General features: G+C 41.2%; 1 protein-coding gene across 14 annotated transcripts in view; it reads left to right on the forward strand.

Annotated features, from left to right (window-relative positions):
* Positions 1–15,512, forward strand: part of PHACTR2 (phosphatase and actin regulator 2) — a gene marked incomplete at its 3' end in the record, with an annotated part of 169,032 nt that overhangs the window by 118,471 nt on the left and 35,049 nt on the right. For 5 of the 14 annotated variants that reach the window (XM_080664828.1, XM_080664819.1, XM_080664825.1 and 2 more), the window contains exons 3-5: positions 3,120–3,200; positions 7,497–7,655; positions 13,189–13,428. The exons of 1 other annotated variant lie outside the window; for it this stretch is intronic. In XM_080664828.1, coding sequence (XP_080520954.1) covers positions 3,120–3,200; positions 7,497–7,655; positions 13,189–13,428 — 480 coding nt within the window. The remainder of the gene's footprint in view (positions 1–3,119; positions 3,201–7,496; positions 7,656–13,188; positions 13,429–15,512) is intronic. 8 more of the 14 variants (XM_080664821.1, XM_080664832.1, XM_080664831.1 and 5 more) reach the window with 3 other exon arrangements.

A 15,512-nucleotide genomic window follows, 5' to 3' on the forward strand; every position in this document is an offset into this window, starting at 1 on the left:
GGAATATCTTCCTAAAACTGAGGGAGATGGGTAAATAGAGGGGGCCCCGCCATAGCGCCCACCCTGCCTCTACGTGTGTGTGCAAGCAGGTGAGCACGTCTCGGGAAAGTTCCTGAAATGACTCTTGCTTTGTGTGGCTGTTGGACTAGAATGAACTCTCAGATTCATTCCGATGCAAAACCTTTCCGAGCCTATGAAAGTGTTCAGTGAATGTGCTCTGCAAACATACAGACACTATATAAACAGGAGGCACATATTTTAAGAGATGAAGAGTGAAATACTTGTTCTTCTGGGAGAGCCGTGGTTGGAACTTAGTGCCCTAACAACATACCTTCCACGCTCAGTCGCCTGCAGTTTGTTCTCATTGGCCCCAAACACAGTTATCTGCTTTATGTGTTAAAAATGTGCCCAGCCAGAGACCAAACAAATAGCCAAAGGCATTTTCCTATCAGGGCCCTGTTGGTAGGAGGTAGAGCCAAGGAACAAAGCTGTGGGTTTTGAGTCTTGGCAGGAAGCCAAGCTGCTACTTCAAAGCTCCAGGATTTACAAGGGAGAAAGAGGAGGGATTTTTAGCCGAGATTAAGCTGGAATTAAAGCAACAGAAAATTTAAAGTTAAAATTAAAGCATGCTCTGGAATCCACGATGGAAAGGCAGAAACATTCTGGGCTCTCAGATGATTTTTCAGAGCAAGAATGAAGATTTCAAAGGTGCTTAATGCAGAGATTACAGAAGGACCTTGATTAGTGATACAGGGTCCTACAGCATTTGAGCTGGGTGAGCGTCCTTTAGGGATCATCGAATCTCGTCCCTCGGTTTCCAGATAACGGATCAGGAGCCCTGGAACTTGCAGAGACTGCCTGCTGTCACACAACTATTGTGGAAGTTCTGGGGCTAGAATCTAGGACTCCTGACAACCATTTTGTGGTTTCGGCCACTTTATAGAAGCGGCAAACTATTGAAAGTCGTTTCCGAAGAGCAAGGGGCCGACGCCACAATGACTGCATTCTGCGTCGGCAGTGCAGTTGGCTCCCAGGATGTGGCCTCATCCCAGGCCCAGGGTGCCACCTGCATCCTCAGACTCAGCAGCACAGTCTCTGTCCCCCACCCCAGCAGTAGGGGATGAGGCCTGTAAGAGGCCTGCCTCCCCTCAGAGCCCCAACCAAGCTTGAATGGGTCTGTGGGGTTCAGGGGAGACTGCCCTGGTCAGGGCCCTCCGACCACCTGCACAATCTCAGCAGCGTCCCACAGTGTCATTGTGGGTGTTGCTGTTTGGCTTCCTGTGCTGACAGGGGTTCCCTCCTCTTTGACCAAAGCCTGAGCAAATCGAAGCTGTAGTTAAATAGCAGCTCTCTTTTCACCTAAAAGAACTCCCATCAAAGAACAGGTCCTGCTGGCCCCCCACTCCCAGATAACTTTGTCCGCTGAGATCACAGCATCTAAGTGAGCTGTTGTTACTTCCTTCTGGAAGGGTGGGTGGAGGTGGGGCTGGATGGGTAACCTAAAGGAACAGGGGACGCTTCTGTGTGTGTGTCTCCATTTGAACCTGTAAGGTGTTACCTTTTTTTTTTTTTTTTCACTATTTCTTTATTCACTTACTCATTCATTTTCTTGTTGTTTTACATTCTGATTCTATCCAAAAAAGTTTGACCAAACCTAGAACAAAGAGCACACAGGCGGTCAATAGAATATAAATGAAGTCAGGTCACTGAGGAGGGGGAAACAGATTTCCCCCATGAATTGTCATATGAAATCTGTGTTAAATATCAGCTTTTACCCTGGCCTTTCTGGCAACCAGGTTAAAAAAGAAATACACCAATCCTAGTTGTCAGAAAGGGGAAAAAAATGTTCAATTTCTTCAAGAGAGATTAAGTGTTGCTATTTCGGGGCTCATGGTGTTACTAAACACTTATTGAGGACTTTCTGGTGCTTAATACAAAGTTCCCAGCCCCAGAGCACCCCTCCCCTCCCCTTCCCTTCCAAGTGTCCTTGCTTCAGGCCACCTGGAGCCCCCTCCCTCTCCGCCCCAAACAAAAAACAAGTTCTTCATGTTATCATTGGCTCTGTTTGTGTGTGTCAGGGCATGGCTTGGGGTAATTGTCCAGGTGTCTCTAGGATTTGCAGATTAGAAGGTCTAGAGTCGGAATTGTAGAGAGGGTCAGAATCCAGGCCTGCTGCAGCTACCCAGCGTACCTGTCCTTCCCCAAAGAGCCCTAAGCCCCTTCTCTGGCCCTTTCTGCTGCGTCAGGGTGCTTTTTTGAACAGGGCATCCCGAGGGAAGCGTTCTGTGGGGTACACTTTGGGGAATGTTGGCTCCAAGGATTAGTAGATGACATGCCGTGCATTAATTTTATACACTTTCTAAGGCCCTGAAAGTGGGGAATGGAGCTCGCGGTTACATAGATATATAGGGTCCAGGAACTAATATTATACACATGGGAGGTGAATACTGAAGTGGCACGCTGACCTCCGAAGCTCCATTCTGAAGTTGTAACTGGAATTTAGATTCTTCCAGAAGAAAGAATAAGCAGTGTTGAGAGTCCCACCCCTTTGCATCACTCGACTTCATCTTCCTAAGATGGGATATGTTGGGAGATATAGGAACACTATATAATTTTTTAGTATGGCAAGGAAAAGAGTTACCGAAATCTGATGTGTTGGACTTTTGTAATATGATGTGTGAGAGAGAAAACACTGAAAAAGTCATCTCTTCTCTCTGGGTTACCCGAATGTGTACTGAAAGTTTGCTTATTTGTTGTTTTTACTGTAAATATATTCTCTACATACATTTTATGTTCATAAAAACCTATGTTTTAGAATGCACAATTACTAAAGAAAGAAATACTTGAAAGTGAGAAGTAGTTGATATGAAATAATTTGTCTGGATTCTTGGCCCATCACCATCATTTGGAAGACGAGACCCAGCGGCTGGGTTTCAGACTGGGGGCTCTGGTCGTTGCCCTTGGCCTCATTATGTTGACTCCAGTCACATGTTGTGCTAGACAACTAGAAAAACTGGGGTTTGAGTCCTCAAGTGAACAGAATGAATGTACTTGGAATGTTTTTCATAATTATTTTGAGCAATGACTTGATTCTTACATGTGGTTATTCTTTTTAAAAGTATTAGAAAGGAAGATATCCACAAGACAAAGTAGAGAGGAGCTGATAAGAAGGGGAGTTCTTAAGGAATTGCCTGATCAAGGTGAGGAACTTACTCATACATTTAAAATAATTTGATCCTTCATTCTTTGGTCCTTCTTTCCATTTCCTTTGAAACTTAAGATGATCATGACCTTTGGGAGATAAAGCAGTGAGTCCTGCCCTACGGGAATCTTGCTTTAATTCAGAATGCCTTTGTGGGCTGCAATGAATCTAAGGTCTTCTAGAAAAGAAATTCCTGGTAAACCTAAAGCTCTACAAAGGTGCCCCGTAGCTGGAGATACAGATAAGATGCAAATACTTAAGGGACTGCTTCTTATCTCTATTGTTGAGCTTCTGTCTTTCCATCCAAATTAACTCAGTTGTTTGGTCAAGTGCTGAGTTGTAGCTTGGCTCCTGACTTTGGTTTCTTAAGTCTATCAGTAAAAGTAAAGAGAGAGAAAAGAGATGATAAACATACCTCTCTTGTCCTTTATAATGCACTCAAATTTACAATCAATAAGGCATGAATGGGCAAATTAAAAGTTAATTTGCTTTATCATTCTCTCAAGTAATTTTCCCAGTGTTCTCATTTCTTTGGATCTGTCTCTTACCTTTTCACTAACAATTATTTCCAAATATTTTTTTCTACCTGTATCTGCTTCCCCTTTTTTTCTCTATTCTCCTAAAAAGATAAGAATTAGATGGAAACTGAGATAGACCCTCAAAAGAAGATTAGTTATTTCTCCAAGTAAATAATACTGAATAATTTTCATTGCTCCCACTACTATTGAAACTGAAGAAAAATTTTGTTGCAACATTGTTGATTTACCTCCTGCTTCCCCCCCCCCCCCCCCCCCGCAACATTTACTGGGGTAAATTATTATTATTATACTTTTATAGGAACAAATAATAAGCTATTAAATTGGATTTGAAATAATAGCACATCTCTTTTCCTGATCTATGTTCCTTGCAAAGAAATTAACATCTTTTGGCCTTTACTACTTATAAATCCAATGACACGCTTTTTCCAACATCTGAATAATCCAAGTGGAGCTAGGCAATGTTTTACTATTTTATTCTTGCTTCAAAGAAAACAGGGAAGTCTGGAGTGAATACTACCTTTTTTTTTTTTTTTTTTTTTTTTTTGAGCCCTCACAATTTTAGGTATTTTACTTTGATTTCTGGCCTGTTATATATTTCTCCACTCCATTTTATGAATGAATTTTGTCTTCCCTAATTTTCTATTACTTTGAAGCTACTTATTTCCTGCCTGGGACTTTTAAAAATAAAAAATACACATCCTTAATTTTTTTTTTTTTCCTTGAAGATCGGCTCACAGTATAAAAATTTGTCTCTAATCTCTCTGGAGGCAGGAGAGGAGTTACAAATCCAGTAACAGCTGAATGCTGCCTGGTCACTTCTATTTCAATATTTTTAAAAAGGGGAAAAGAAAGGAAAATTTATGATTGAAACTGTTAATGAATATTAAAGATAGAGATAAAAGTCCCATTTTTTATCTAATTAAAAAATTGTAGCAAGGAAAGAGTATGCTTTTTCTAAAAAACAAGTGGCAATTGTCAATCTAAAGAAATGCTTAGTATTTCTTTGTTTTTATTCTTCCTAACCTGTTACATCATTTGCATGATGGATTACAATTTTATAGACTTATTTCCCCAAAAGTCTGACCTCCTTGACCTTTTTATTTACCTTTTGCAGACTGAACATTAAAAGTTCTAAGACACAAAAGAAGAAAACAATTTTTAACCTAAACATAATGTAATAGGTTTTAATGTTTGGGAAGTCATCAAATACTGAATTTTACTTTCACCTTTTGCAGAGTCCCTGTAAACAACTATAGAAATTACCTAATACTTGGACATTCCCAGTGATGCCTATTGGAAATAGAGTCTTTCCCCCTTTTCTGCCAAGAGCTGGAGAAGATAGATTTCTGTCATTTTCCATAAACAGTTATCTTGAGAATTTCAGTCTGTTTTCAGCTCTAGCCAGAGACTGGAAGCTGCTGTGCTTGGTGACAGTCCCCTCTCCTCTGCCACGAGGATTTATTCATTGCCTTGATCTTCTTGACCTTGCCTTAGCTCTTGACAGTGCTTGTCAATTATGCCCTTCCGTCAAGGAGCCAGATAGGCTGTTTAAACCTCTCCAGCTACGCTGCGTTTGACCTTGTCCCACCCCACTCCATACCCTCCCTCCCAGCTATTATTATTATTCCTTTTAAATTACCTTTTTACACCAAGATCTAACTTTAATCTGAAAGTTCAGCAACTGGTCGTCTCTCTTGAGAAGCTGATGGTCTAGTCCAAGTTCAGTCCTCAACTTCTGGTCTTCCCTTCCGTCCTTTCCCTTAGCTTTAACATGAGGGCATGTAGATGTTTTTGCCTGCTTGCCAGCCTCCTTCCCTTTTCTCTCTTGGTGAACTTTCTAGCCTTCTAAAGAGTCACTCACCTTTTGTTCATACCTGATTTTCTCCTGGTCTCTGTTCCTGTATTAACTATATCTCACATACACTTGTTTACCGGAAAGAGGGGAAAGCCCTCCAACCCTCTCATGCTCCTTGCTTAACCTCTTATTTCTCTGTGTGCTTTAGCTCTTGGTTTACTCTAATCTCAACTCTTTTCTGAGTTTTTCCATTTCTTTGCATATAAATGCTCCTATAATATTTGGTGTGGGCCTCTTATATAACTTGCAGTCTAGCTCAGCATCTTCTTTTGCCTTCTCTGGCTGAGCTTTTATTTTACTTACATACATAATCTATATTTAATTCCCAAATAATATACAAAGCTAGAAAACTTTCTCACACACCAATTAACTTCAGTTCTCCTTTGTTTTATTCTTAACTTCCGCATTTATTACAGGTATGCTTTCTTTTTCTACGGTTTTTCTTTTATAAGAGTAGCTTTATTTCATATCTCAAAGTAAATATCCTTTCATATTGTCAACGATTTTCATCATATGATAATCCAATTTGCTCTTGTAATAATAAATAAGAATATTTTGGTTTCTTTTTGTGTTGACACATACTCTTTAAGAATGTATTGCCTTAATTTTATTGAAATAGTTAGGATGTACTAGCAATGGCATTGCCTTCCATTATTGTCTATTTTATTTTTATACATGAGTCAGATTAGAGTTGTTTGGAAGTCACATGACTAAGCAAAAACTTTGGCATTTTGAACGTGATATAACTTTATGATATGTATATTTTATTTATTAAAATGCCATGCTTGTTTTTGTCAATAAGGCCAGCTGATTTTATTGTGAAGCCAAAGCCATTCACTCGTATTTAGTGAAAATTTGGAAGATGTTCTGTTTTATAATGGTTGGCAAAATAAGATTAATCAGAATTGTATACATTAGCAGTAATTATGCATTCAAGTTTTCTCAGTAAAAACTTCAATTCCTTAATTTTTTATTTTTTGCAATGGTAGCAAAGCCTCATAAAATTTTCCAGGGTTAATCTTTTCAAGCATTTTGGCGGCTGAATGAAGAGTTTCTGCAAAATCTCTTTTCACTTTAGAAACTCCTAGTAATTGTGAACATTCAGGGTTGCAATTGGTTATTTATGATTTAGCTAACATATTAGAAATATTATTTTCAGTTATGATTTTTAAAAATTCTTCTGTAACTACTTTTTCTGCATTTTTTATCCCTAATATTTTCACATTATTATTAGGCCAACTTAAAGACTCTTTGATCGGTTATATATAACAAAGTACATGAGTTCATTTTAATATTTTCATAAATAAGATACTGAAAATATAATTAGCCTTGCTACCATCATTCCTTGAATGTAGAGGAGCAGCTGTACTGTTGCATTAAGTTAACATATCACAGAGGTAATATTCTGCACATGGTAGTGCTTGGAAAATGTCATATCCTCCCACTAATTGTTTGTATGCGTAAGTACATTTCGTGTTACTTGTGTATTTTCATTCACCCTGTGTTTTTGGTGCTTGTTAAAATGTCTGTTCCATTTTTCAGGTTATTCCTTTTAGGTTCAGTTTCTGAATGACAAAGAGACTCCTAGTATTGACTTCAACAAAACTTAAGCACAAGAAGAGAGGGACTCCGCTGCCCGAGGGTATTTTATCTTTAGGCTGATCCATCCGACTATCTGAATGGCATCTGGATGCCCCCTCCATAGCTGCTCCCTCCCAAGATGAAGGATTTTCTAGTTCTTTCATTTGAATGAATTATTTAGTAAAACACAGTGAAATAGTACAGGATGTCTTTGGTTCCCAGGGCCTGAAACCTGAACCCTACAGTCCTAGTAACTGTAAAGTTGGGTTTTAAGAAAGCCATCCAATTAGACATCTAGGTGTTTCTTTCCCTATTTTAGATGGAGATGTAACAGTTAACTTTGAAAATTCAAACGGGCACATGATACCCATCGGAGAGGAATCTACCCGAGAGGAAAATATAGTAAAATCTGAAGAAGGTAATGGCTCTCTAGCTGAAAAAGCACCAGCTCTGGAGGAAAAGGCAGAAGAGAAGAAAGGTAAAATCAAGAGAAAACCCTATTCTTTTCCTTCACCACAGCTCAATGTCGAGAATCGGGTCGTAGGCTCCAAATAGTGATGTTAAGACCAGTAGAGAGGAAAATTTCCGTACACACAGAGGAGAGAAATGATAACTAGTGAAGAGAAATTGGATAGTTTACTCAAGTAGATGCATCCATTTTATAAGCACATCATTTTAATTTTTTATTAAAGAGGGCTAATTACCGGTAAGAGTCAGATGGATGGCCTCTTTAACAATTAGAGATGTCTGGGAATATTATCTTTTCCTCAGGAGCTTTTTCTCAGTATCTTCTTTGAAAAAAAAAATGCCGCATTCAGAACATCTTTCTCTGCTGGTTAGACGTGGCCCCTTTGAGCAGCTCAGCTCAGAAGTGGGGGTGTGGCTGGTGCAGGTTCTAGTCCAGGTTCTAGACATTTCTAAGAGAGACTCAGGAATTGTCCCCAGAGATGCTGAAGATTTGGGTTGCTGTAATGGCCTAGCTTCTGCTCAGTGATTTGTCTGTGCAATTGGAAATTTCAGAATATACCAGAGGCAATTATGCCATTCCCTAAAGGCTTCTTTAAGACCTTGCTTTCTAGAGTGACTATGCTATGGTAGGTTGCATAACTGCAAAATGCATCTTTATCAAGGACCCCCAGAACATTCACAAGTCCCTAGTCACTGATTGATCACCTCTGCATACCACTGCTATTGCATGCAGGCACCTCCAAGCCTCATACTTACGCAAACATGAACTGAAACTCCTATAAAGTAAAGCTTTGTTGAAAGTTCTAGATTCCAATCAGCATAAAAATGAATCCTCAGGAAACGGACTATTTCCTTCTGTAATGTCTGCCTCTGAGTTGGTGGATAGCGAAAATTTGTCAAACCTAGTTTAGGTTCTGTAGGCATTTTTGGAACTCTTAGAATCTGCTGGAAGCAAACTTTTCTTCTGTTCTTGATCCAAGTCCTTCAAAGACAAAGAGAACAAAAGAGCAACCTGCAGACATTGTGACTTAAAACTCATCTACTCTGGAAGTCCATCACCCCTGTTATTTACATGTAAATTATCCTTTAAAAATCTTAGAAGCCTCTAGTAATAATCTGTTAGAAGTTTATTATTTTGCTTTATTCAATATTAAGTATACTATGGGACTTATATTTAGTCTTGTTTCTTTGAAGGACTCTGGTTGAGCTTATGAATACTGATTATGAGAAATTAACTAATATTTTTCAGGATACTACTCCTGAAACCTAAAGAGAAACAGACCTAAATAGGTTTTAAGGAGATTTAGTTGAAAGTATTACTACAAGTAGTGATTTCTTTTTTTTTTTCATTTTTTTATTCCAACTGTCCTGTTTCACCAAACTGTTACATTTCAAATCCATCTGTGGTTCGTGCCTCGTACATCCTTTGTGCATCGAAGAATTGCATTCTTTATTATGTAACAGTGCCATCTCTGGTGCTCACTTGGTCCGTGTGGGGTGTCCATCAGTGGACTGGCCAGACTTCAAAGGAAGCGTGTCCCTTATCAACCTAATAAGAAGTTGCTGACAGTTTTATGTTAATTAAACCAGTAGGCCTTGATGTTCTAAAAAGACAATGGCAGATCTCATAGGTCCATGGATATTTGAGAGATGTTTTTGTTTTCTTATTCTTTACTCAGAATTAGTACAGTCAGTGCCTTTTGGTCAAATAAGGTCCAAGATAGCATCTTGCTTGGCTAGTCTGTACATAAGGACATGAAATGCTGGACATGTCGTCACACCCCCTGCAAGACACATGGCCTCCCTCCCCTGTGTGGATGGTGCACCCACCAGAGCCCCTCTGGGAAGTAAAATGAATGTCACTCGAAACTCACATCACAAAGTATTAAGTTGAATAGGAAATACTTTAATGAACAAAGGAAACCATTTATTTCTCTGTAAAGGTGCCATTTAATTCTAAAATCACCGCAAGATTCACTTTTACATCTGCTCCTCTTCTGATCCCACTTCCTGTTTGAGCTCACTACCTTGCAAATCCACCATCCCATTCTTAATTCACCCTTAATTTGGGGGTGCAGCTCTCCCTTTCCTTTCACAAGAACATTATTTATGCAACTTATCCAAGAGCATTATTTCATCTATTAATTGGTTATGTTTGTAAAACCACATCATGTGCCTTTAAAGCCTGAGATGCTTGTATCTCTTTTTAAGACAGTATGTCAGTACTTTACTATTTGAAACATCAGTGTCAAAAAAAGAACAAAACAAACACACACAAAAAAAACAGATAATAAGTGGCCTTCACACTGCTCTGTGTGTAGGTTTCACCTTAGACATGTGGGTGCTCCTGAGGCTCCCGGAGGCACCTGATTCTGGTACAGTAGTCTTGGGCCCAACACTGGAGACTTTTCCCTGAAGGCCTCCAGAGCTCCTAGTCTCCCATTAGTCTCTCAGCAAGGGCCCTTAAACATAGAAGAGGCAGAAAAACTGATCTGCAATCTGTTAAGTCTAGCTTGGCATTAAATATGAGAAATCTGAAAATTATTTGATGTTATTTCTATTATCGAGGACTTTCAATGAAATAACAAATAATTTAATACATTTGTGCCAACATAATAATGAAGGTCTGCCATGGGTAAGACTTTACTGGGGACCAGGAAAAGAGTGGTGAATGAGCAATGGCCTATGCCTGCAAGCAGATCGTGGCATAGGAGGAGCCCAGCATGTGGTACAGGTGCCAAGCACTCGGAAGGCCTGAGTGCAGCAAGTCGGGAGCTTCCCACGGGGACAAAAATTGGTCCTTAGGAAGATATTTCTAAACTAAGATTTGAAGGAGACAAGAAGGAGGCAGCCGATGCAGGAGAAATGGGGGCAGAGGTGTATTCTAGGCAAGGCAAAGATGCATGCAGTTCTCAGGTTTGCTCTATGTTATCAAACTAAACTCTCCACGTGGTGGAGGGAGCCAAACGTGGAAGTACAGTAAACAGCCATCCTCCAGACTACTGCGTGAAACGGTGTCCTTGTCAGGCAAAGTGAATAGGCAGCCTTTATTAATGAACCTCCTCTGGAAAAGATAATACGCATAGACTCCATCAACTTAATCATGTCTTCAGGTCATATGGCAATAGTTGAAAATGTAACTTGACTGAATTCATTATCTCCCAGATAAAAGGAGGAGTTTGTTTTCTACTAATGTATGTTATTAATAACTATCTGCTAATCAGTCACATTCATTGAATAGACATGATGGTTAAAGTGTTCTGCTTAAAATTTTAGACAAAAGGTGTTTATAATTTAGTCAGAAAAGCATACTATTTGTGTGTGCACACACCCCCCTCAGGAATCACCACAGGGTAAACATAAGCATGGGCCATGTGGCAAACATGCAGCGGTAATTGGTGGTGTTCACAGAGAAAGGAGCGGGCCATGCTTCTCCAAGAGCCGGCCGAGAGTTTGCGTGCACTGTGTTCATTTTCCACCAGGAGGGATTGTCATTCCCAAATGTCATAGAGCGAACCATCTTCTCCTTCCCAAACCCAGAAGCTGGATTCTTTGGGGTATGACTTTAGAATTTAAAGCCATGGGCAGAAAGAGAAGAGATCCATCAATGGTCTGCCATGAAGGCAGAGGGGAAGATTGTGAGGGTTGGTGGTGTGAAAGGGAATAGAAAGAGCAAGTATTATTGGTCCATTTGACTGGCTCTCACCAGACAAAATTATTGGGCTTGAATTCCACACATGACATTATGCTAGGGGCTAACTTTCTAAAAAATGAAGAAGTACTTAAAGAATAGGCTTCTGCCCTACATCAAAAGACTGGCAAGTCAATGTCTAGTTATATGTTTTATGTTAAAACTAGAGGCCTCATGTATGAATGTGTGCATGGGTAGGGTCCCTTGGCCTGGCCGGTGATCCGGGCTGTCTCGCCCAGTCCCCAGTTGGGGTAGGCCGGCTTGGGGGAGGGACTGCGGAGGTTGACTGTGGGAGCACATTGACCACCAGGGGGCAGCTCCCGCAGTGAGCATCTGCCCCCTGGTGTACAGTACGCATCATAGCTACCAGCCGGTCATCCGGCCATAACAGTCGCTTAGGCTTTTATATATATAGATAGATGTTTTAGATTTGCATTAACTTGTGTTGTTCTCAACGCTCACTGACTTTTGTGATTAAGTGGCCTCCTGGTTCAGACCAGGTAGGTGAGGAGAGTCACTGCTCTGCTGGGGAGATGTAATGTATAAACAGAAAGGCAAACACAAAGCAGCCTCTGATGAATGTTGAACCTGTAGCTACAATAAATTCACGTGCAGAAGGGGTCAAGTTGGGCTACAGTGGCTGAGGTGGGTTTCACGGCGGAGGGAGGATAAAAGAAGTTCTACTGATCACCTACCATAGCTTGAGTCGTTTTTATGGTGGTTATATAAGTGGTTAAATGGGGATGTAGAAACACGGGGGAGGGGCGTGAAGTCCTCACTTTATAGGATAGGAAATGTGATGCATGCTAATATTAAACCTTTTCTTGCTCATTCAATAATGGGAGGATACATCCAGCAAAGGCTTAGTCTTGTCTAAACACTGTCTTACGTTTTTTTATTGTGCTCCATGTATAAAGAAATGCTGCTTAGCTCTTTGGACCAGAACTGTATTTTCATGTCAATCAATCGCTATTAGGAAAAATACGGATGCGACTATATGAATGAACATTCTATATCTCCACTTTCAGTAATGAGAGACAAATACTATTTCTCCTTCAGCTAGGCAAAACCTTGTGAGAGGTTCATATTCTTAGATATAAAATTGTTAAATAAAGTTTAACCTTTGTCTTTTCAAAGTTGTTACTAGTGTTTTTACATCACAAAACAAGTTTGGTATTTTTTGGATTCTGTCTGTGTAGTCGTGGCAATGTTAGGACAGGCCAGAGGAAGCTGTTGTAAGACAGGAAGCTGCCCGACCGCACCAGGAGAGCTTAAAAAAACCGTTCATCCTTTGGTGCATTGTGCTTCCTGTAAAGGGTTCCACAGAGGCTCCCTTAGCTTAGAAAGTTATTGGGTTTTGACCCAAGTAAGACACAGCACAACCCGTCTGGTTGACGGGTCTTAAGTTCTGACAGCAAGGGGACGAAGGTAACTGTGGGTCCAGTCATCCCAGGCGGTGAGCCCACACCCCATGGCGGTGTGTGTAATGTGCTGATCAGTCACTCTCGGGAGCCCTTCAATTTTGTGAAATTCAGTGTAGCAATCATGCTCATGCCACCGATTCAAGACTGGATAAACATTTATATTCATCCTGAACGTAACTTCATCAACGTAACTTGTGCAACCCTGTGTTATCACAGGAGCGATCCATGGCCCCAGACAATGCAGCCTGGTTTGGCTTTCAGCCTTTGTTCTGACCCCAAACATTGCTCTCTCTGGTGCAGAACGCCACCCTGGTTCCCAAGGGCCAAGCAGCCGCATGTTTGTATCGCTGTCGCCGTATGTCTCGCTCCTGCTACGTATATGGCGTGTGTCTGTATCAGTCTGCTTCTGTTCACTTTCTCATTTGTAGAGAACACTGAAAACCACTCTGAAACACCGGCAGCTCCTGCTCCACCTCCTTCAACTCTTCCTAAGCCTAAGCCCAAACCTAAGCCCCCCAAAACACCTGTGCCTCCAAAAGGGGCTGCTGCTGGGGCCAGCCCCAAGGGTGACGAAGTGCCTCCTATTAAAAAAAATACCAAGGCTTCTGGTAAACAGGCCCCCATCCCTCCACCCAAGCCAACAAGCCGAAACACGACCCGAGAGGCTGGTAAGTATGCCCCCAGTGGGGTTGAGTCTAGGGTGCTCGGCTCTGGGGTGGGGCTGATTTGGATGATGGCCTTTTGGATGTCTGGTGTCTTAGGGTGGAACACCAGTGAGTTCAGCTTTGACACCGAGAATGCCCAGGAGATTCCTTTGTTGCTATCTCCATCAAAAGAAAGTTGACCAGTTGATTAGTTGACCTCATTAGTTTGGGGGTGAATAGACCTCTTTCATCCTGAGTAGCCACTTACCTGCACGAGGACCTTTGGAAAGAAACAGGAAAGCAGTGTGCCTGGTGAATGGCGATGATCTGATATGACATTATTTACACTTCAACTGGCCTTCTGCCTGTTTGAGTTTATGGGTAGGTTTTTGGCTTGGGTTTTCTTTCAAAATGTCTTAGGTTTGCACATAAAAATGTGACACTGCATCTTTGACATATTTGCTGTATTGTATTGGCTTAAATCTGTCCACGTACCTAGTCTTTTCTCTATTCATAAATGACCAAGGTTGGGTCAGCCCACCACTCTCTATTGAGTCATTACTGTTTCAGCAGAGTTGAAAGTTACATGCTCAGAGCTCCCCCTCGCCCCAAACAAAAGACTTCAATCGGTTAGAAGGAAAGCATCCTACTCGGTGGTTTCAAGTCACTATTGCAAACCACCAGGGGATGTTTTAGTGATCTACAGCGTCTGCAAGTGATATGTATCCAGCACTCCTTTCACATCAGATATGCTTAACCCAAAGGGAGCACCCATCTTCCAGTGAAGAGGAATGAGGAAGCCCACCATGCCACCCAGCTTTTAAAAGACATTAATCGAAGTACACGTGCTGGGTGGCTTTTTGCTGCTAACACGTGGGTAAAAGTCCTGTCTTTTAGCAAACCTTATTTTCACTAAAATCAGCAGCAACGTTCTTGTAATCAGCTACCATGATTTGCCTTGTTGTTGATCTTTTTCCCTTTGTAATTCATACCCATAATGCTGAAGTTTGGAGAGTGGCTTAGTTGACGGTATGACAGAACTCTGAATGTAGATAGATGTCTCCTTCCTTGTGTCCCTCTCTTCGGCCTTTGACCTTGACTGTCTGGGTCTCTTCTAATGAGGGCTAAAGTGAAATGTCTCAGAATGCCCTGCCAACAATGCATTTAGGCCATTTCCTGAGGGACCAGTGCCCTCACATGTCGGCATCCATTCTTGTTGGCATCTGTATTTTCCTCAGACTGCCTAGCACACCCTAGGATCAGCCTGATGTGATACAGGCTCTGATCAACTTCTTCAAGAAAAGCTCCAAACTGGTGGCCTGTCCTTGAGAATTAAGACCCGCCTCACACAAGCCTTTCCTCTCCCTCATACCCCACGTGGTAGCAGCTCGCTATGGGCTCGGCTTGCACTTCATCTTCCTTCTCTCAGAAGAAAGCTGATTAGTGCCAGGGCAGGGGACAGCTTCCATGGAAGATTTTTGAGTTATTTCCAGATATTTTATTACTGGAAGATTTATTTACAGACTCATGATGTTCCTAAGAGAATAGTACAGTCACGTTATCCATTATATTTAAAGAAGCCCGACTGGTCCAAAGTGTATATAAAAATGTTGCTATCCATGGGGCTGCCACAGAGAAATGGTTGCATTGAAGTATACTAACAAGTCCATCGTCAGATAATCTTAACCCAAAGGGAGCGCCCATCTTCCAGTGAAGATCCTTTTTTTTTTTTTTAAAAAAAATATATTTTATTGATTTTTTACAGAGAGGAAGGGAGAGGGATAGAGAGTTAGAAACATCGATGAGAGAGAGACATCGATCAGCTGCCTCCTGCACACCCCCCACTGGGGATGTGCCTGAAACCAAGGTACATGCCCTTGACCGGAATCGAACCTGGGACCCTTCAGTCTGCAGACCAACGCTCTATCCACTGAGCCAAACCGGTCAGGGCTGAAGATCCTTTTGTCAAATATTGATAACACTCCATCAGAATCCAGCTGATATTCCATTTGTAACCATTTAGACCTTTCTACATGGTAATGTTTCACTTGAATAACATTGACCTTTTGGAGAGTTACCTCAAATGCTGTTCTTGATGTTCAGTCAGA

The sequence above is a fragment of the Plecotus auritus genome (assembly GCF_963455305.1).
Source record: "Plecotus auritus genome assembly, chromosome: 4".
Taxonomy (NCBI): Eukaryota; Metazoa; Chordata; class Mammalia; order Chiroptera; family Vespertilionidae; genus Plecotus; species Plecotus auritus.